This window comes from Etheostoma spectabile, chromosome 6 (assembly GCF_008692095.1).
Source record: "Etheostoma spectabile isolate EspeVRDwgs_2016 chromosome 6, UIUC_Espe_1.0, whole genome shotgun sequence".
Taxonomy (NCBI): domain Eukaryota; kingdom Metazoa; phylum Chordata; class Actinopteri; order Perciformes; family Percidae; genus Etheostoma; species Etheostoma spectabile.
In genome coordinates this window covers 31,521,220-31,544,757 of record NC_045738.1, presented here as the reverse complement: position 1 = coordinate 31,544,757, position 23,538 = coordinate 31,521,220, and the positions used below count along the sequence as shown (strand labels likewise).

General features: G+C 38.0%; 1 protein-coding gene across 1 annotated transcript in view; it reads left to right on the top strand.

The window, feature by feature from the left end:
• The window catches only part of LOC116691600 (collagen alpha-1(I) chain), a 39,079-nt gene that overhangs the window by 13,378 nt on the left and 2,163 nt on the right, over positions 1-23,538 (top strand). The window contains exons 11-24 of the mRNA XM_032519357.1: positions 1,224-1,277; positions 2,393-2,446; positions 4,371-4,424; positions 4,812-4,856; positions 8,083-8,136; positions 8,223-8,276; positions 10,882-10,935; positions 14,880-14,951; positions 16,271-16,306; positions 18,641-18,685; positions 18,800-18,832; positions 19,917-20,063; positions 21,171-21,347; positions 22,547-22,637. Coding sequence (XP_032375248.1) covers positions 1,224-1,277; positions 2,393-2,446; positions 4,371-4,424; positions 4,812-4,856; positions 8,083-8,136; positions 8,223-8,276; positions 10,882-10,935; positions 14,880-14,951; positions 16,271-16,306; positions 18,641-18,685; positions 18,800-18,832; positions 19,917-20,063; positions 21,171-21,347; positions 22,547-22,637 — 970 coding nt within the window. The remainder of the gene's footprint in view (positions 1-1,223; positions 1,278-2,392; positions 2,447-4,370; positions 4,425-4,811; positions 4,857-8,082; positions 8,137-8,222; positions 8,277-10,881; positions 10,936-14,879; positions 14,952-16,270; positions 16,307-18,640; positions 18,686-18,799; positions 18,833-19,916; positions 20,064-21,170; positions 21,348-22,546; positions 22,638-23,538) is intronic.

Genomic DNA, 23,538 nt, shown 5'->3' with positions numbered 1-23,538 from the left:
ATTACCCCAGCCACTTCTGATAAATGGGGGAGGGGGGAGGTTGTAACCCCCCCCCCCCCCCCCCCCAGCAAGGGATAGGGGGAAAACTACAAGACACAGATGAACAAACAATAACTAAATATAAATAATGGGAATAAATAATAAAAGGTTTTTATAGCATTGCACTAATGTCTAATTTCTAACATTTGTATTGTACAGTTTATCAGTGCTGGTGTTTTCTGCTGGGAGCTGTGCTGATTGACTTTAGTTGTTGATCCAATAGTTGTCAGTTGGAGTTTTTTTTTTTGGGGGCTCCTCCACCTTCCAATTAGGAACCACAAGCTGCCGTCATGGTGGTTCCCGCAGCTCTCAGGTGGAGCTGTGACGCAGGACAGGAGGCTGCTGGTGATTTTGGGGCTTTACCAGTTGTTGCTGTTAATCTACATATCAGTGTTGTTGCTTGGTTTGTGGAAGACTTAATCATGATTTATGCTTCAGCCGTGGCTAAGTACGTGGAGACAGAGACCTACACCAGACCCTACAGACCGTAGCCTGGCGTGCACCTATTTAAATATGTAACCACACATAGCGGTGCCGCGCGTCGCTTGGCTGTGGCTTGGTGGCGTTGCTTTTCCCCCGACTACATGAAATCAAGGACAAAAACACATATAACACAATACAGGAAAGGAAAAAAGGCCAAAAAGCATAATATGAGCACTTTAAAATGTATTTTTGATTTTGTATGTCTACATTTGGGTATGTCCAGGAGTTGTGGTTTTTATATAAGCCGTTTCTACTACACCCTCACAGGCATTTTTGTATTTCTTCAATATAAGTAGTGTATAATTAGTAGGGGACAGGAAGCAGAAGATCACAAATCAACCATTCACTGATTTATAAACCAACAGAAGTTTTTAGCAAATTAATTATGAGAATGTTTTTCTTTTTTAAAGATCAACCACCAGCAAAAGCTTTAGTTTCTGCAGCCCAGTTTTTAAAACTTTACATTCTTTATTTCAAGACAGATATCAAATAGAAATCTACAGCATTTAAGTAGGCAGACGTCTGCAGCACCATAACAGTACTACACTTCAATATCCTTTTAATTTCAAATCAGCTTCTAATATTACAGTATATATTCATTATTGTTCTTTTTAGAACTTTAAATGGAGAAGTCAGTGTTACACAAACACACCCACACACACATTATACATTTTTATTCCTATTTATTTGTTCTATTTCAGGGCCCTCGTGGTGACGTTGGGTCTCCAGGACCAAAGGGCGGTAAAGGCATAAAGGTAAAGACACTCTCTAAAACACACCATTACTCTGAATGTACAGTATGTACCTGACTGATGTTTGAAGTGCTTAAATAGGGGTAATTAACATTTATGATTTAATAGCATGTTATTGTTCTTAAAAGAACGTCTAAAACGTAAAGGTTGAGATTGAAATTTAATAATAGGGCTGTCACGATTACGGTTCTAAATCAAAAATAGATTGAAATAAAACAATTGAACAATTGCATCAAAGTGCAATTTAATAATTCATGTGGATAATACTGTTTGCTATATTTTGTATTGCTTCTCTATCTCTGTACTCTTACCTATCTTTGCTCTTATCTTTTGCTCTTGTTTCTTTATTTTTTTTACAAAAAATAGGCCTTCAAAATAAGCCCTGAAAATGTCAACATTATATCAAATAACTTTGGAAAAAACATCTAAAAAGCACCCACAACATTGAAAAAGTGACAAAAAATGTCGGAAAAGGCGATAATCGTGTTGAAAACCCCCCCTTTTTTTTTAATGGTTGACGGAAGACAACACAAGGGTTAGATGAGCTTTCAATTTCAATTATGGAAATCAAAAGCAGGATCAGGGATTTCACCTTTTTTTTAAAAACATTATTTTTAATTTGACCATATCATCCTTAGTGTCATACTTTTCCCCAAAAATATGGGGGTTATATCACACTTGATGCCATGAAGCCTGTCCTGTTAAAAAAGAATTGTAAATTGTAAATGACGAGTTGTCAGGGCGTAAAATCAACAATCTGTTGATCTTTACAGATCAAAACTTCATTATCTAACACTGGCAAAGCCATGAAAAACATGTTTGAGACCCCGCTATTTAATATTTCAAGTTTGAAGATTGTTTAGGTTTGAAAAATGAAAACTCGTCTACTCTGCTATAAAAAGATAAAACATCTTTTTGTCTCTGAACCTTTATACATCAAATATGACAGAAGAATCTAAAGATAGTAAGGTCAAATAAACAGAAACAAATCCCATTTAATGAGTAACTGTCAAATCCATCTATCTAATTTCATCCTTTATAATCTTTTTTCTCTTCATCATCATGCATCTCTTTTGTTCAAACAGCTGTTTTTCATTGTTTCTATGTTTTGTGTTTAGGGTTCCCGCGGTGATGAAGGCAAAGAGGGCGCTCAGGGACGAGATGGACAGAAGGTATGGAAATAAAAAGACATGAGAAGTTCTGACGTACCTGCACATACTGTACATGTACATGCAATATATATATATATATATATATATATATATATATATATACATATATACAATATATCTGCAGGAAGTGAATGCCCCAAAAATGCCAAACTGTTGTTTTTAATCCATTACTTTCTGATTTATTCAACCACATTAAATTCAACTCAAACTACTTTTTTAATCCCTAAAGGGCAATTCACTAGCATGGACCACGCCACAACCACGTGTTAGTTAAAGATTTAATTAACATTATGAATGTGCAGATAGACGAATTGATGTGGATGTCGTCTGATGGCTGGTCTGGGAGGATGTGAGATGACCGGGTGGAGGAGACTCAGAGTGGGGGGGGGGGGTCCAGTCTCAGAAGCAGTTTTCACCAGAATAGTTTCCAGACCCCCAGACGGTACCTAGAAGAGACATGAGAGAGATGTGCAACAGGAAGGGAAGAGGGGGAAGATGGATGAAGGAGAGGGAAAGAGAGGGGGGGGGTCAATCAATCAGATACACAAGCCTGGCTAGGTTTATCTGGTGATTAAAGGGGTGGTTTAGGTGTGGTTTAGGTGTGGTTTAGGCGTTGTTTAGGTGTGGTTTAGGTGTGGTTTAGGTGTGGTTTAGGCGTGGTTTAGGCGTGGTTTAGGCGTGGTTTAGGTGTGGTTTAGGCGTGGTTTAGGTGTGGTTTAGGTGTGGTTTAGGCGTGGTTTAGGCGTGGTTTAGGCGTGGTTTAGGTGTGGTTTAGGCGTGGTTTAGGTGTGGTTTAGGTGTGGTTTAGGTGTGGTTTAGGCGTGGTTTAGGTGTGGTTTAGGTGTGGTTTAGATGTGGTTTAGATGTGGTTTCGGTGTGGTAGAGGTGTAGACCTTAGTTAACAAAATTAACTTCATTTCAATTTTGCAGTCAACCAGTCACATGAGAAACAGACAAGAGTAAACACCATCGCAATCATTCAATCCCCCCAACACGTCAGTAGCAGCAAGTCAACAAATGGGTAACCCAGGCAACACACAGGTTGCAGAAATTAAGCTTAATTAAGTAAATATACATATCCCACTTAAGTGAAGTAATAAATACATAAATCAAAGCATGATGCTCCCCCAGGATTACAAGCTCTGGATGTTACAGGTCGCTGCCATCAGCAGCATTTAAAGGTCCCATATTGTACAAAATTTGACTTCTATGTCTTTTTTGATTATGAAGCTGGTCGAGGTTATACATAAATACTGTGAAAGTATCAAAATGCTCAATTCACAAAGAAATGCACACAGCGTCTAACATTGCCACAATTAATTATGATTCTCTTAGCTTTCTGGAGTAGATTAGATTAGATTAGGTTATACTTTATTCATCCCACAACGGGGAAATTTGGTTATTACAGCAACAGCATTTTCTTCAACAACAGCAAAAAACAAAAACACACAAACAAGTGAACACACAAGAAATACAGGCAAACAATAGACAATGAGGGGTAAATAAATAAAGGTGTTTTAAAGTGCGGTTGCCATAATACAAGAAACAATTTTGCAGTGTAAGTGACGTTAAAATTAAATTGAATGTGTAATTAGAGCAATGAAGCAAGAGTCGGTAGCATAATATAAATTATATTAACCTGTGACCATACATATTGAAATGTAAGTACTTGTAATAAAATAATATAAATACCGATATTAAAGATAAACAGAAAGTGTGAGGTGTGGTACCAGTTTCTTCCAAAAGGGAGCTCAGGTCTGGTAACTTAAGTCCAGTGATCTCACATCTTTCCTGTTCTAAATACAGGATTCTTCAATATTTGGTTGAAACGTGCCTGTGTTCATACTAAAGCCTTGTTGCATCTTCTTCTGTTCACCAGCAGAGGTGGATAGAGTCTCTTTAACCGTCCCCTAATCTCCCACAGGGTCAGGTCGGCGCTCCAGGGTTTCCAGGCGACGTCGGCGACAGAGGATACACCGTAAGAAAGATCCCCAGTTTAATCTGTGCTCAATGAGAACATCTGATCTTTTACTCTTGTTAAATTATTCACATTTGGTTTGGATTTTGTATAAAAGCAAATCTCCCATCACACGATTCCATGAATTCCACCGGGAGATTCTCAGGAGTACGTTATTAATGTGGATGATACATTTTTAACTACTTTTATGTTCAGTTTAAGTCAAATTGTTGAGATAATTTCTCTTTTTATTTCTTTTTTGACAGATTAAAGCTTCTAAAATCACTACTTCTTAATCCCACGTTTGAGTAATTTCTTCCTCCTCTGCTTCATCTTTGAAATGATTTACTCCTCAATGTGCAGAGATGTATTTTTGATGAATCATGTCCTGTTCCTTGTCGTCCTCAGGGTTATACTGGACAGCAGGGACCCATCGGACCCACTGGACCAAAGGTACAAACACACATTTGGTATTTAATTACTAAAGTTTATTATTTATTAGTAAATATCACTGATTTCGTGAGTTAGCTCTCAGTTCTCAGTGAGTAAATATCTCACTGTGTGTGTGTGTGTGTGGTGTGTGTGTGTGTGGTGTGTGTGTGTGTGTGTGTGTGTGTGTGTGTTGTGTGTGTGTGTGTGTGTGTGTGTGTGTGTTCGTGTGTGTGTGTGTGTGTGGGGGGGGGGGGTGTCACAATGTGGTTCATCATAGGTTATAAACACATGATGACCAGCGTTGTGAAAACACAGTCATTAGCTAAAAGGTCACAGGTTGGTCCTTCTGCAAATGTCCTGCTGAGGTGCTTTTGAGCAAAACCACAGAACCACAGCCTGCCTACTCACGGTGACTGACAGATACAGACAGTAGAACCAGCAGCTCTCGGTCTGTAGCTCAGACTGAACTTATCTGTAGAATTAGGGTCACAGAGGGACTTTAAACGCTGCAGATGTGACTTTTGAATTAACTCAGGTCTCACATCTGGATGTTAGTGATTAGTGGATTTATTGTGTTTGATAAGATTAATACGGATGCTGCTCAACAGGCTAATTTACTTAACTTGAAATACGTCACTAAGACTCTATAATAGTTGATTTTTTTTTTTAAACACTATATTGAGAGGGAATAATTGACCACATGCATTTTTTACTTCCTTCAGTTCTACTATGTCACAGAGTTTGTGTTAGAACATTTGTATTTTTTTGTTTTTTTTGTACAATAACTGCAAATGAGACATGTAAACAAACAATATTCATGTAGAGAACAATAACTGCACTTCAGAGCACACACTCATATGTTGTAGTTTACTCCTCGACGCAGCAGCAGGTTCGACTCCGATCTGCGGCCCTTTCCTGCATGTCGTCCCCCCCTCTCTCTTCCCTTTTATGTCTTCTTCTGTCCTATGAAAATAAAGGCCGAAAATACCCCCAAAAAAGTATCTTTAAAAGAGAAAAGTAAAACATTGATAACGTAGGATTGTTTATTAAAAGACCTGGAAATCATTGTGGGACTGTTAGCAGTCAGCAAGCATTCTCCGATGTGGGCAAAGGGGGGGGGGGTTCAAAGATTTGAGTGTTAAAATAACGCACGGACACGGAGTTGCCTTTTGTGACTTTGCAAAGTGGGAAAAGTGCCGAAAAAGTGGGTTAGTACATCATATTATCTGCTCTACTATTGGTTAAAGAGAAACTGGGCGTGCTAAACAAGTTTTGGAGTCAACACAGTTCACTGAAGCTGTAAGCAAGAAAAGATAATAATGTAACCCGCTTGCCCGAATTGATGTATGTCATGTCTGTGTGTTAAATACAGAGCGGGAGTCAGGACGTGGTTAGCCTAGCTTAGCATAAAGACTTGAAGCAGGGGGGGGAACAGCTAGCCGGGCTCTATCCAAAGTTAAAGAGATACACACACCAATTATCACACTGGATCTTGCTTATTCTGCATGTGAAGAGACGTGTACTTTTCATCTCACTGTACAAAAAGTAAGCAAATAGATTCACAGTATATCCCAAAATCCTGAACTATTCCTTGAAACACTGAAATGAGCTCAATGTATTCCATGTTTTAGATAATTTGCAGAAAGCCCAGCGAGAACAAACGTGATTATTTTATAAAAAAGAATAATTTGTCATCTTGACATAACAAGCTTTGGTGTCATGACGTACTTATTCCATGATCACTACATCTACTGTACTTTATTTTAAATGTTTTGACATCTTATGTTGAGATTTATATCACAACCTCTTTACTTATAATCACAAGAAAACTGTGTTTTTATCCCAATAAAAAGCTTGACGTGTCAGGTGATGGAAGAACTCTCTTAATCCCGAGGAAATACCATTTAAGAATCATCTGACCCCTGACTCATCTGACTTTAAATGAGACATTTCCAAACAATTTGTTTTAGCAAGTTTGAAGGACTCTAATGTCAAAGAACTACCCCTGAAATTCTCACTTCATGTTACAAAAATACCCAAATGGCTGTTAAGGATCTCTGTAGTTTCACTTTTTCTTGACTCCAATGCCTCATGTAGACTCTCACTATCACTTTACTCACTTGGAAGGTATTTGAGTAAAGCAGAAACTGATAGGAGAAGAAGAGACAGGTATCACTTTGTTAGTCTGGACAGCACCGTGACACATGGGCATGACTGAAATACATCGTTGAGTTTCTTAAATTTCCCAAAGTATTATCTGTTGCTTTTAGTTTTATGGGAAGCAAGAAACATACAGTTTTCTGACTACACATATACGTACAAATATTGTGATAAGTTCAGTCAAAACTCCAAATTGAAACCAAAACTGCAGCCACAGTGCAGGTTGAAGGTTGTTTACAGATAAATAAAGCAAAATGAAACAGAAATTGCCACTGCAAGCTAAAGTAAAACTAAAAGAAGAAATGTTGACATGGCTTTTTAATAACCTTCATTATGCGGGTCACACAATTGTTGTTTACAGATTCTGAATTTATGTACAGATATTTGTTATATAATATGTTTGACTGCATTAGGGCTGGAACTAAGGCTTGTTTTTTATTATTATCAATTCATCTCTTGTCTTTTCTTAAATGAAATGTTAGTGATTATGGTTAGTCTAAAAAATGATGTCAATTACAATTTACAAGAGTCCGAGGGGACGTCTTTAAATTGTTTTTTTTTTGTCCAAAACCCAAACAAACATTTAATTTACTGTGATGTAAAACAAGGAAAATGAACAGATCCTCAATTTTGAGAAGCTGGGACCAGATTTACTCTAAAGCCTCATATTAACTTTCAAATAAACTGAGGAGACTTGCTTTAGTCCCCTATCACTTACATTAGAAATGCATTAGATAGATAGATAGATAGATAGATAGATAGATAGATAGATAGATAGATAGATAGATAGATAAAATGGGAACATTTACAGCAAGCAAGACATGGTTCACTGTTCATATCGGCACCTGAATATTGTTTTAAGACAGACTTGAAACGTCCTGTCTTTTGACCAAAAAATGCTCTATCTATAAATAAAATGATATGACTTTTAGTAAAACCCAAACGGGAAATTTCAGTCAAATCAAACTGAGTCCAATGAGATTCTCTTGTTTTCTGGATAAACCAAAACACAGGATTTTGTCTAATGTTAGAGAGATACCGGTGTTTTCTCTCTGCTCATGTTCTCTTTTCTCCTTTTCTCTCTCAGGGCACTAAAGGTCTCGGCGGCCTGCCGGGCAGCGATGGTGACCCCGGAGAAGATGTGAGTCGGTGTGATTGAACGTCACCAATCTCTACAAACTGTCCGCCATCAAACCTCTTTTCATCCTTGCTGTTTGTCTTCTTTAGGGTCCTATCGGAGTCCCGGGTGTAATCGGAGAGCCTGGACTGTTTGGAGCCAAGGTAACGAACATAATGGCTGAACACAACAGAGATAGATACATAGAGTACTTACAGTAGTTATTAAAGGTGCACTGTGAGTTCCTGCATGGTCACATCTGTTGACGTTCCAAGTAAATTTAGTCTAGTATGTGATTGGCTGGAGTGGTTTGTTGTATTTTGGTGCACAGGCTGTGCCTGTAGTGTTTGTTTCACGTTTACGTTCCCTGTGATGTCTCAGACTTTTTCACAGTGTATTCAGGAGAGATGCCTACGATTTGAGACAAAAATGAAATTGCACTGAAACCATGCAGGAACTCATAGTGCACCTTTAACCAAATAGGAAATTAAATGACGACTGTCATTAAAGTTTAGTTCAGAAAATACAAATGCTCTCAGTTGCACTTTTACCACCAAGGTCTTGTTAATTTATGCATTTTTTTCACAGATTACTGTTTTAAATTCACACTGGACTACTATTACCATGGGACTTAATGTTATTTAGAAGCCGGAATAAGCAAAGTCTGTATTTTATTCAAATTTACTGCCATTATCCCCCACATTGGATGTCAAGGCTCTGTCAAAACGTTCATTTTTTAATTGCCAACGCAGCCAATATTGATCCTGAATCACAGAGATGCCAATTCACCCAGGACTAATATTATCACATGACCTCTGTGTTTGACGAAATGTTGAAGGTCACATTATTTTCAAATGTATGTATGTGTGTGTAATGAAATGTCATGAGTATTGTCAAAGGAAAGATTGTAGGACCCCAGGAAGAATAGCTTTTAGTTTATGCTGAAGCTAATGGGGATCCAAATAAAACAAACAAACAAACAAACAAACAAACAAATCACAGACTTCAGGTTCAGGTTACTTTATATGTCCCCATAGGTGGATTTGACATATACATATACTGTATTTATGACATCCACACATACAAAAACAAACCAAAAACTGACACAAATAGTCAAAATCTGATTTTCCAGGAGTTTCTACCAATCAAAGATAAATATAAATACTCTCTCAAATAAATTTGGGATTTGTTTTATTTTCCCACGGGATGAAGATCACAGTCACCGACAACCTCCGCAATTATTACAAATTAATAGAGGTCCTCAGGTAAAACTAGTCCCGTGCAACTAGGGTTCCAGTTACATGTGTGTGTCATGTATTAACATCTGCTCACACACATGTTTTCATCCTCCTGTCAGTTTGCATGTGAAAGTTAATCTTTCACAATAACCTCAATGATCTTCAACACAGAAACATAAAAAGCCTCCCGGATTAATTTAACAACGCTATACAGATAAATTACAGCTATCCAATCAAAATATTTCACTGTTGTTTCATCAGCCATACAGCATTAGGAATCTGTTGCTCTCTGATTGGATGTTCCTCACTGGAATTTACCCTGGCACAGTTTTTATTTTTATCCATTGGATCCTTTTGAGATTAGTGTCTATTGTTTGTTCTGATGATTCAACCGGGAGAATTTGAATTTGACTCATCCAATAATTGCAGGAAAAGTGTCTGCAGGAACTCTGATAAGGGCTCATCCACTTAACTGTGAAACTGTATTTATTATTCTTAGTGCTGCAAAATGAATCACAACATGGGGAATGATTTCATGAAGTCATTTGATATTTCGTTCTGAATGACAAAGCACACTGGCATTGTATCATGTCGGTCAAAACACCCACGCCCATTGTTTTCTATTTTAATGTGAGTCGCTACGCATCGCGCCAAAGCACACAGGTCTGTTTTCCTGCACAATCCATCAAGTTTGACCATTAGAGAAACGTACAAGTAATTGTTTAACACAATAGGCTTTTTTTTCACAGATGACATTTTGACATGTAACAGTAGGAGTACAATTTTATTTATAAAACACAATACCTCAAATGACAAATATAGCTCAACAGTGTGGTTCCAAAAGTCAAAATCCTGTTCATTTTCTCCATAAGGATTTAGATCATCAGCCTTTATATCTGAACTATCTGCGTTAGACTGACCACGAGCACCGGAGGTTGTGAAACAAAAGTTTCTGCTCCTGTAGAAACCCAAAGTCCGAATGAAATCAACCTTGTTTTCAGAAAAATCAGCTATGTCACGGAGAAGTACTACATTACCCACAATCCTAAGTGTAACAGCGAAGTCTCCAAATGTTGGAGATTCTCCTTACCATGGAAATGTTTACCAAACCCGCAATGGCTAGAGCAAACTGCTACCACCAACTCTATGATCATTTCTGGACACGGTCTCGTAACTTAGCCTTTTTGTTTTGCTGTTTTCAAAATGTTCTTTAAGCCAAACCACATGTTTTATGATTTTATGATTCATCTCAGAGCTGGATAGCTTGGTTTCCATGCTTAAAAGGCTTTATATCATCATTTAATTAGACCTCTATGGAGACAGTGAACCTGCGGTCACTGTTAAACTGTAAAACTTGATTCTTTATTTGCACACCCCCCCCCCCTGCTTTGGACATACTCTCCAAACAAACCCCTTTAACGGGGGAAAAAATGAGATGTAGAAGTAAAAAATGTTTGCTGTATAATAGACCTGTCGGTTGAATCAGACTGCTGAACGTCGGGGTCCTAATGTCTGTTTTCTACCTCTGCAGGGCCAGAAGGGGGATCGGGGTGTGAAAGGACCCCGAGGCAGAGTGGGCGCTGTGGTGAGTAAACTCTAGAGTCACACCTTTTAATAGTTAAAGTCCGAGACCAAGACACTGATTCAGAACCACTTGCTGAGTCAGCGGTTGCATCGTATAACCCTTAAATCGCTTCCTGTAGTCCTCCACTTGCCTCCCTTCCTCGCGTCTTAGAGAGGCAACAACCAAAAGTTGTTTTTACAGGGATAAGACGTATTTTACTCTAAAGCGTCACATAAATTCAGCTGTACGTGCGGAGTTAGGGACTCCCTCACGATGCGAGTCCCCCTACACGATGCAAGTCCCCCCACACGATGCAAGTCCCCTACACGATGTGAGTCTTCTACACGATGCGAGTCCCCCTACACGATGTGAGTCTTCTACACGATGCAAGTCCCCCTACACGATGTGAGTCTTCTACACAATGCGAGTCCCCCTACACGATGCGAGTCCCCCTACACGATGCGAGTCCCCCTACACGATGAGAGTCCCCCTACATGATGCGAGTCCTCCTACACGATGCAAGTCCCCCTACACGATGCGAGTCCCCCTACACGATGCAAGTCCCCCTACACGATGAGAGTCCCCCTACACGATGCGAGTCCTCCTACACGATGCAAGTCCCCCTACACGATGCAAGTCCCCCTACACGATGAGAGTCCTCCTACACGATGAGAGTCCCCCTACACGATGAGAGTCCCCCTACACGATGAGAGTCCTCCTACACGGCCTCCTGAAAGGCTTCTCTCGTGATTCCTCGCCTAAAGCTCCTCAAGGGGGACAGAGCAACCTCCGAGGGCCGAGGAGTTAAGGAGCGTTCAAATAAGTGACATGACATGCAGACAGTGTGGGAAACACAGACATTGACTTCCTCATCGACTTCTTCCTCGCTTTGAAAAATGCTGCTTGGAATGAATCCATTAGTGGAAATGAAATGTAAAATAACGTGGACTTTTTTATACAGATTTATTTCTGTAAAAGTTGGTTGTGGTTTTACATCTTAAATTGAAAGTCATTTTTGAAATGCTTTTGAAATAAGATCTGCAGTTATAAGTAATATCTTGAGGAATTTCCCTGCGTTCAGTTCTCAGGAGGTAAGCTGTTTGGTTTTCGTTATATTGATGTGGCCACTGTGACATTAAAAAGAGGAAGCAGAAGGAGGAGGGGATGTCCCTGAAAGAAAAAAATCACACGCTGTTGGTTCAGATAACAACAAACAGAGAAATCACCAGATGTCACATCTGGACAGTTTGTCCGTTAAAAATGAAACATGTGTTACATGTTGTGTAATAATAATACATTTATTAATAGAGCGCTTTCCATCAAAGTGCTTTACAGCAAGAATGCACTTTAAATACAAACAGTACAAAAAATTTAAAATCGAGACAGTAAAAAGTAAATAACACTATACAAATACATCAAAGATAAATTAGCATTTGAGACTCATACGCAGCGATGAATAAGTAAGTCTTAAGCTGTATAAAAACTACACGCCATCCCTCCATCCATACATACATAAATGAAGCAGGAGAATCAATAACTTTGAATGCAATGATAAAAACCCAATTGTGAGTCATTATAATAATAAAAATAATATAGTAACAGACCCTTACTTGTATTGCAAGTTACTTTTACTTACAGTTACAAATCAAAAACAAAACAAACACTGGGATCATCAAACGCAAGAGATCTAGATCTAAGGTGGAAGAAGCTGGTTGTAATTTTTTAATAATGATTCAAAATAACACCTAGCATTCTTGCGCAGGGATTTAACACATTTAATGACGGACCGAGGTACCTTCATTTGGGTGTTGGCAAAGTTTTATTCTCATTTATCTTCAGGATTTTACATCTTTTAAAGCAGCTCAGCAGAGAAAGAAAGTGGAAGATTAGTGTGCATGTAAACCTACTCATTGAGAGAGAAGGCTCTCTTTCCTTAAATAGAGCTCAAAGGAAGTATAGTTATGGAATAAAATAGAGCCTACTGAATGGAGAGACGGGTGCAGAGGATGAGAGAAGACTCAGAGGCTCATTTTTCTGGGAGATTTCTCAGTGGCTGAAACAGTGGGTTTTAGAAGTGAAACCGTTCTGAGTCAAACAGTTAAACCGCTCTAGAAGTACAGTAGATTCATTCAGTGAGCAGATTTATGACTGTACAGTAAGTTACAAATAAAAATGATCAAACCCAAACCAAAGCCCTAATCCTGTTAAAAGCACCACTTTGTTGAATGTGTTAACTGTACATGTAATAATCTAACGTCTAATGTATCAACAATCCACGCAGCTAAATCTGTGAGGGCGTACGTGTCTGCGTTTGGACTAAAAAAAGGTGGTATATGATCTTGGTAAGCATTGTGATCATCCATCCATCCATCCATCCATCATCCATCCATCATCCATCCATCCATCCATCAGCCATCTATCATCCATCCATCCATCCATCATCCATCTATCATCCATCCATCCATCCATCATCCATCCATCCATCTATCCATCCATCCATCCATCCATCCATCATCCATCCATCATCCATCCATCTATCCATCTATCCATCGTCCATCCATCATCCATCCATCTATCCATCTATCCATCATCCATCCATCCATCATCCATCCATCCATCCATATCCATCCATCATCCATCCATCATCCATCCATCTATCCATCGTCCATCCATCATCCATCCATCCATCATCCATCCATCATCCATCCATCTATCCATCTATCCATCGTCCATCCATCATCCATCCATCCATCGTCCATCCATCATCCATCATCCATTCATCATCCATCCATCCATCATCCATCCATCCATCATCCATCCATCTATCCATCGTCCATCCATCATCCATCATCCATCCATCATCCATCCATCCATCATCCATCCATCATCCATCCATCATCCATCCATCTATCCATTGTCCATCCATCATCCATCCATCCATCATCCATCCATCTATCCATCTATCCATCGTCCATCCATCATCCATCCATCCATCGTCCATCCATCATCCATCCATCCATCATCCATTCATCATCCATCATCCATCCATCCATCATCCATCCATCCATCATCCATCCATCCATCCATCATCCATCCATCCATCATCCATCTATCTATCCATCCATCTATCTATCTATCTATCCATCCATCCATCCATCATCCATCTATCTATCCATCCATCTATCTATCTATCTATCCATCCATCCATCCATCCATTCATCCATCTTTATCCGATGACACGTTATGCCGTAAACCGTTTAAATCTGAGCATGTGCAACTCAAATCTGCACTCGACTCACTTCAGGGAGTAACAGCCTGTTTTAATCAAAAACACAAAAAGGTTTCTATATCAGAAATGTGTTGTTTTGTTGAACCAAATTGTCAAAAAAAAAAAAATAAAGAGTACGGTTCCAGACAATGCTCTTCACAAGTAAAATAAATGATCAGTTCACTACTTACATTGAATTTGGGTGTTTAATTCAATTGTATAGCATTTGAAGAAAAAATGACAACAGAGCGTTAAAAAAAAGTGAGAAAAATGGGGAAAAAAGCTTCAAAAACTTGGGGGAAAAAAAATTTGACAAAAACATCAGAAAAAGTGACAAAAACGTCTGGAAAAGCAACCAAAGGGTAAAAGATGACGGCCAAAATGTTGACCCAAAAAAACTATGCAACACATGGGTCATTTTGGTGTCTAAACCTAAATGTCGTAACTGCATGGCGTTAAACCCAACTAACAGCCGCTGATACGAAACTGGCGTCACATGACCAGTCGGCGGTCGCCTAATTTCACAAGATATCATACGAAATTGTTGTGAATGAACCTTCATACTGTGTTGACATTGTAAAACATGTTTTAAAAATTTTTTAAATTGCATTTATTATGGATTAAATCCTATTGATTGTTTGATTGATTGATTGATTGATTGATTGATTGAGTATTATTCTGTCTGTTTGTCCAACAGGGAGCTGAAGGAGAGCAAGGAGACGCCGGAGTGCCGGGGAAACCAGGACCAAAGGGCCTGCAGGGCCAGCCTGTGGGTACAGCCGACTGCAGATCAGTTATTAACATATAGACCAATATTCATCTTTTATTAAATATCAGACAAAACAGGCGCCCGGGTAGCTCACCTGGTGTAACGCGCTCTTCTGTCTCGTGCCTTAAACACAGCGACTGGGGGTTTGACAGCGACCTGCGGCCCTCTGCTGCATGTCATTCCCTCTCTCTCTCTCTCTCTCTCTCTCTCTCTCTCTCCCCCTTTCATTTCTTCAGCTGTCCCTTTAAAATTAAAGGCCTAAAACGCCCCAAAAATCATCTTTAAAATATGAGACGTCACAAGGGTCTCTTTCCAAAGATTTTAGTTTAGTTCATTTGATTAAAAAATAATAACAATAAACAACAACAATTAAAATAAAAGATTTATATACATGCATTCCTGCATACATAGACAGTGAACCCTGGTTTATCACGGGGGTCACGTTCCAAGAAGAACCCGTGATAGGCAAAATCCGTGAAGTGGCCTAGTAACCTTTTATATTTGTACAATTATGATACAATGAAATACTCCATAATGCATTGGAACCAAAGAACAAAACCTTTTTACAGGCCCAGGCATTGGTTTAACAAATAAAAGTACTGCATAAACATTTTTTTACAAATAACTACTGTACTGTAAAATAATAATTATTATCATCGATACAAACTGAAGGAGATCAGCTTTAAAATCTTTAAAATATGAGACGTCACAAGGGTCTCTTTCCAAAGATTTTAGTTTAGTTTTAGTTAAGCTTAATAGTTTATTTGAATAAAAAAAATAATAAACAATAAACAACAACAATGAAATAAAAGATTTACATACATGCATTCCTGCATACATATATAATTAAAGTGACAGATAAACAAGGTCATGATGTACTTCTCAGCACAGTCTTCCAAAATTAAAAGTCATTCAAACAAAACAAAAAATGTTCCATGTTTAAAAGGAGAAGGAAGAAGTTGATAAACAACTTATCAGGTCCGACCCCCCTTCTCTACTTTTATCCTTTAGTAAATCTTATGCTTCAGTTATTTAAACATTATTATTTACACATCATAGACACAGATGCACACACACACACACACACACACACATTAACACTTTTTTCCTTTCTTCTTCTTCTTTCTGTATCATCTATCTATAGCAGGTTAAATAACACATCCATACTAGACTTAGTATATAGACATATTAGTATGTAGATATATCAGCATATAGATATACTAGTATATAGGCATACCAGCAAGATCAACTTTAACATAATCTTAACATAATCTCAGATTAAGGAACACAACTGTAACTGTAGCCTGACTTTCTTCCAGGGGGCCAAAGGTGAGACAGGACCCGATGGTGTGAAGGTGAGTGTTTAATAATCACGTATCAGAGTCTGTACGCGTCATAAAAGGACTAAAACCTCTCTGTAAATATATTCTGTGACAAGTTTTGAAAATGTTCCTTCAGTAAAAGAACGTAATCTGAAAAAAAAGTATAAAAATGTCCCTTGTGACTGTTGTACTATTTTTTTACTATATCATTAGATTATTATTCCCCATTCATAAATGTGAGGACTTCACTGTTGGAGTTGGTTGAGCCAACGCTCATTTTAAACTATTGCCTATTGGTTACTTTCTTTATTAATCAGAATCAGCTTTATCCGCCAGGTATGAGGACACATACGAGGAATTTTTCTTTGGAGGATCGTTACTCACACTGTGCTTACACACACAAAACAACCAAAACAATATATACAGACTAATATATACACAATACATACACACTGATATATACAGACTAATACATACAGACTAATATATACACAATACATACACACTGATATATACAGACTATTATATACACAATACATACACACTGATATATACAGACTATTATATACAGACTAATATATACACAATACATACACACTGATATATACAGACTATTATATACAGACTAATATATACACAATACATACACACTGATATATACAGACTATTATATACACAATACATACACACTGATATATACAGACTATTATATACAGACTAATATATACACAATACATACACACTTATATATACAGACTATTATATACAGACTAATATATACACAATACATACACACTGATATATACAGACTAATATATACACAATACATACACACTTATATATACAGACTATTATATACACAATACATACACACTGATATATACAGACTATTATATACACAATACATACACACTGATATATACAGACTAATATATACACAATACATACACACTTATATATACAGACTAATATATACAGACTAATATATACAGACTATATATACACAATACATACACACTTATATATACAGACTATTATATACAGACTAATATATACACAATACATACACACTGATATATACAGACTAATATATACACAATACATACACACTTATATATACAGACTAATATATACACAATACATACACACTTATATATACAGACTATTATATACACAATACATACACACTGATATATACAGACTAATATATACACAATACATACACACTGATATATACACACTGATATATACAGACTAATATATACACAATACATACACACTTATATATACAGACTAATATATACAGACTAATATATACACAATACATACACACTGATATATACACACTGATATATACAGACTAATATATACACAATACATACACACTGATATATACAGACTATTATACACAATACATACACACTGATATATACAGACTAATATATACACAATACATACACACTTATATATACAGACTAATATATACAGACTAATATATACACAATACATACACACTGATATATACAGACTAATATATACACAATACATACACACTGATATATACACACTGATATATACAGACTAATATATACAGACTAATATATACACAATACATACACACTTATATATACAGACTAATATATACAGACTAATATACAGACTAATATATACAGACTAATATATACACAATACATACACACTGATATATACAGACTAATATATACACAATACATACACACTGATATATACACACTGATATATACAGACTAATATATACACAATACATACACACTTATATATACAGACTAATATATACAGACTAATATATACAGACTAATATATACATACTCTAAACAGAAACAATATAGAGGCATGAGTGCAATGAAGAGTTCAATAAAATTATTTACATGTGGAGCATAGTGCAAAGGACACTGGGATAAATAGTATTATGTTATTATATTACAATATGAACAGTATGGACATTATGAACAGTTCTGGAATAGGAAATAAGAATGATGAATAAATAACAAATAATAAGTGAGATGTGAGAATGGGAATGATGACTAATACTAAATAAGTGGAATAATAAGTGGAGCCAGTGGAACAGGTGCTGTAGAGACAGTGTTACTGGGTTATGGACCAGAACCTGACACTGTGGGTCAGAAGTCAGCTGTTCATCAGAGAGATGGCTTGTGGGTAGAATCACGGAGAGACGGGAGTTTCCCTTCGTCTGCTGACCTCTTTTCTCCTCTCTCATCTTTCCTTCTTTGACAAACCGGTCCCAGTAACTTGAGGAACCAGTTGATGCTGTTATTGTTTTATCGATCACAACTTCCTCTTTCACCGCGTGTTGTGTTTTTCCTGCAGGGCGCAGCCGGAAAGAAGGGCTTTAAAGGTGTAAAAGGACAAAAGGTACTTTCATCTGTTTACAGTCTGATGATGAAACTCTCCGTTTCACTTCCTCTTCCCACACATGCCGGGGTTTATTTACCGATTACCTCGTTTCTCCTTTTCGTCCCCTTTCAGGGCGGCAGCGGAGACCGTGGAGACAAAGGACAGGTGATTACTCTAATTGCTTTATGTTTTTTTGCCATGACGTCATAGATATACACACACCGAAATCCAGTTGAGGAGTTTCCGAAACACGCTCTGGTTTTACAAAATAATCTTATCATACGCAACGCAAACAGCTGGAACAAATGCATCCAACGTTTGTACAGAGTTCTTAGTATTTCAGCATGAAAGACGTAAGCTACCAAAATTAAAAATAAATAAATGACTTGATAAATAAATACATTCGTCATTGAATGTACCAAAGATAATACCAACATAAATTAGGACATTAATTAATTGATCAAATGTGACATAAATTGATATTTCTTTTTTTTATTTGCATCTTAATTTATATATATTCCATTTCTCTCCCTATTTTTTCCATTATTATTTTCTTTATACATTTCTTTATGCAATAAACTGGACGTACAGTATTATAAACAGTAAGCAGTGTAAGAGACAATAATTGCAGGTGCATGGATAGCTCACCTGGTGGAGCGAGCGCCCAAATATAGGGTTCACTCCTTGATGCAGTGGGCCAGGGTTCAATTCCTACCTGCAGCCCTCATGTTGTCCCCCTCTCTCTCCCTTTTCATGTCTTCAGCTGTCCTGTCAAATAAAGGCCTAACAAATGAAAAGAGACAATAATTGCAGGTGCATGGATAGCTCACCTGGTAGAGCGTGCGCCCAAATATTAGCGTTCACTCCTTGATGCAGAGGGTCTGGGTTTGATTTCGACCTGTGGCCCTTTGCTGCATGTTGTCCCCCTCTCTCTCCCCTTTCATGTCCTCAGCTGTCCTATCAAATAAAGACATAACAAATGAAAAGAGACATTAATTGCAGGTGCATGGATAGCTCACCTGGTAGAGCGTGCGCCCAAATATTAGCGTTCACTCCTTGATGCAGTGGGCCAGGGTTAAATTCCGACCTGTGGCCCTTTGCTGCATGTCGTCCCCCTTTCATGTCCTCAACAATCCTGTCAAGTAAAAGCCTTACAAATGAAAAGAGACAATAGTTACAGTTAAATATTCTTCAACTCTTAATCTTTCCTTCTTTGTCCTTCCTTTCCCTTCTCGTTTTTTTCCACCAGCATGGTCCTAAAGGTGCACTTGGTCGTACCGGCGGCCCCGGCCCCGTGGGACCGCCCGGCCTCCCGGGTACCAGAGGAGAGCGCGGGGCGATTGGGGACCTCGGTGTTAAAGGCCAAGCGGGACCCAAAGGAGTTCCGGGTCCCACTGTGAGTAACGGCTTGTTTAACGGATCGCCTGCCTTCAGAGTGATTATCCCCAAACGGTATTTTTAACCCGTCAAATTGACCCGTTTCAAAGTGTTTTTATATCAGAAATATGGATTTCTTTCAACCAAATTGCCCAAAAATAACATGGATGATTCCATACAACCTTCTTCAGATAAAATGAATGACTACTTTCATTGAATTTTTGGGGTGTTTTTATTTAATCTTATAGCATTTGAATTTTTTTTTTTTTTAAAGGTTTCCAAACAGTATCCGGACTAAACTTTGACATCTACCCATCTGAGATCCGCTCAACATCCTCTGATCTTAACTATTAGTCAAATAATTCATAATTTCTGCCTTTTAAAACTAAAAACTTATGTATAGTTTGATATAAATGAGCTTTGTTGACCACAAATTACAAGAATAAGTGTAAAACCTGTTATTAAACCAACTCAGGTTTTTAAAAAAGCGCCAAGAGCTGGAAAAAGTGAGAAATAAAATCAGAAAAAGAGACAAAACATTGGAAAAAGCACAAAAAGTATATTAATTTGCAATTTGGACCTGGAAGGACAAGTTCATGGTTAACGGGAAGACAACACCATGGTTAACTGCTTTCAAAGTCAAAAAGCAGTTTTGCGACAGCAGTCCCGGAATTTGGTGTTTTACTTAAAAAGACGGTTACGTTTTTCACTTGATCTCATTTCAGTTAGGTGCAATTCAAGTAGAGTTCTTAAGTTAAAGTTACTTTTTTGCTAGTTTTTTTAAAGACATAGATGCATTTTAACATACTTTTACAAAACATCTTTACATAATAAACATGAGGCAGCAGAAATGTCCCTACAAACAAGATGATGATGATTCTTTTTCATGTGGAAATGAAATCTGTTAATGAGTTTAAAATGGCTCATTGGAGTAGAATTGCTCGGCTGTGAAGAAAATAACGGTATTGAAAGATTTTTTTAAGTAAGTAAAGTAAATAATGCTCATCAGATGTTTTCATTCATTTGCATATTGTTCCAAATGTTTAGACCTGATTATTTGGACTCAGTGGAGGATTAGATGACTTGTGTTTTGTAGCAGTGATGTGGAACAGTTTCTGTCCTGCAGGGTCCTGGTCTGACTGATGAGCAGGTCCTGCAGCTCTGCAGGGGCGTGGTCACGGCCCAGATCTCTCAGTACGCCGCCTCCATCCGGGCCAAGTGCTCCCAGGGCTGCCCCGTCAACAACCGGACCCTCATTGGGCCTCCGGGGGTCCCTGGGCCGACGGGGTCACTGGGCAAACCTGTAAGTCCCTCTCTTACCTCACAGCTGTGATTGGTGGAGAAGGTTTCTGGTTCAGTGCACCAGCTTTAGATAATAAAAACCTTATAGAAACCTTATAGAAAGAAAATGTCCATTTGTAGCTGGTTCCCATTTGTCAGTGGTTGCAAATATCTACAGTACAAGTCCTCTTTCTCATTCATGGTAAAGTGTGTCCAAACCTTTGACTGGTACTGTTAATACCAGATGTTTAAAAAAAAAAAAAAAGAAAGACTGCACTTTGCACACATTAATCATTAGATTTCTATAAAATGCAATTCAAGCTTTAGTGTGCAACTTTTTTCTATTAATAAACGTCTGTTACATTCAAGCCATTGCCAAACGAGTTGCTACAAAGCTAATTAAGACTATCAGCTCTCTCTGCATTAAATCTACGCCGTGGCTACGTACGTAGGTATACGTAGGAGATACCGACCCGATGCCGAAGCCTGACGTTCACCTCTCAAAAAATGTAACTGCACGGTGCAACGACGCACGGCACTCTGCCGTGGCTTGGTAGCGTTGCATTTCCCCCGACTCATTTCCTGGTTCTCCTCCATAAACACCATCAAATCAAGGAGAGGGTTAGGACTCTAGAGTCGCTAATCACTCCGAAACTAATCACTGCAACTCTCTCACTCGCTTCACCACACACTCCCCACCATACACACATGCTGGCCCTGCTATTCTCTTAAAGAGACCAGCGCACAAGTATAGACTTTAGGCCACTTACGTAGGCTACGTACAGAAACAACGCACTATAGCTTTAATACAGTAAATAAATAAATTCTTGCTTTTTGATTATGTGCTGTATTCCTCTTCAGTGACACGGATCAGATTAAATTGTAGATGATCGTCATGCAGTAGCTCACAGAGAAGAATTAAGAGTTAGTTCACAAGTGATGCTTTAGAAAATAAAAACTGAAAAGAAAAATACGAACAATATAGAAAGAAAATGTCAATTTACAGCTGGTTGACATAGTGATGGCAAAACCCTTAAAAACACGTTGTGTACTTGTATTTCTCTTCAGTAACACACTGAAAATAAATTGTAGATGATCATCTTGCAGCAGCACACTGAGAACACTGATATCACCGTTATAAGATCATAAATGACATTGCGATTCACTGATACATCTGGATTAAGGATTTAATTGGACACCATTTCTGCCTCCACCTGTCAGGGTAAACCAGGAAAAGTCGGAGCCAAAGGAGCCCGAGGACCTCAAGGAGACCGCGGACTGGAGGGACAGAAAGGAGCGTTGGGTGACCAAGGTAACATCACATCATAGTTATTTTTACGATTATTACTGTGAACTTTCTGTTGATACATTTCCCTTTTGAATCCATGTTAACATAAATAATAAAAAAAAAATGCATTCAAATGTTGGCTGACTGAGTTTAGCTTTCAGGAAGTGCGAAAGTGTGCGTGTCATTCAGGACTCAAGACAAAAAAAGAGTTTACCTGCAAAACGCAATGTGCAAAATAAGTTTTTCCCTATAACATTGTTTTTGCGATCAGAGCCAAAATCCTTATTAAAATCTGATTAATTGCACAAGCCTATCACATTGTATATATTTGTGGGATACATTCGTAAATCCAGTAAATCTCCATGTATCTCCATGTAGTATGTATCAGATTATACTTGTTGCCAATACAACATAAGGAACAGAAGTGTACTGAGTGCAGTACTAAAGGTCAGTCATTGCCTGAAATTACTCATTTTCATGCTCATTATATTTACAAAATTACTTGTTTTGTCTCCTCAAATGTAGAGTTCATGCCCTTAAAGTGTTCGTATAATTCTCATCTTCAGATTCGGAATTGTATTTAGAGGTTATATCAGAATAGGTTTACATGGTTTTCGAAAAAACACCATAATTTTGTCATACTGCACATTGCTGCAGCTCCTCTTTTCACCCTATGTGTTGAGCTCTTTGTTTTAGCTACAGAGTGAGACATCATCTTACTTCTATTCCATCTTTGTTGGGAGTTACACATGCACAGTACCTAGGTAAGGACTACTAGCCAGTCAGGAGCAGAGTATGAGGGCCCTGACAGTACCTAGGTAAGGACTACTAGCCAGTCAGGAGCAGAGTATGAGGGCCCTGACAGTACCTAGGTAAGGACTACTAGCCAGTCAGGAGCAGAGTATGAGGGCCCTGACAGTACCTA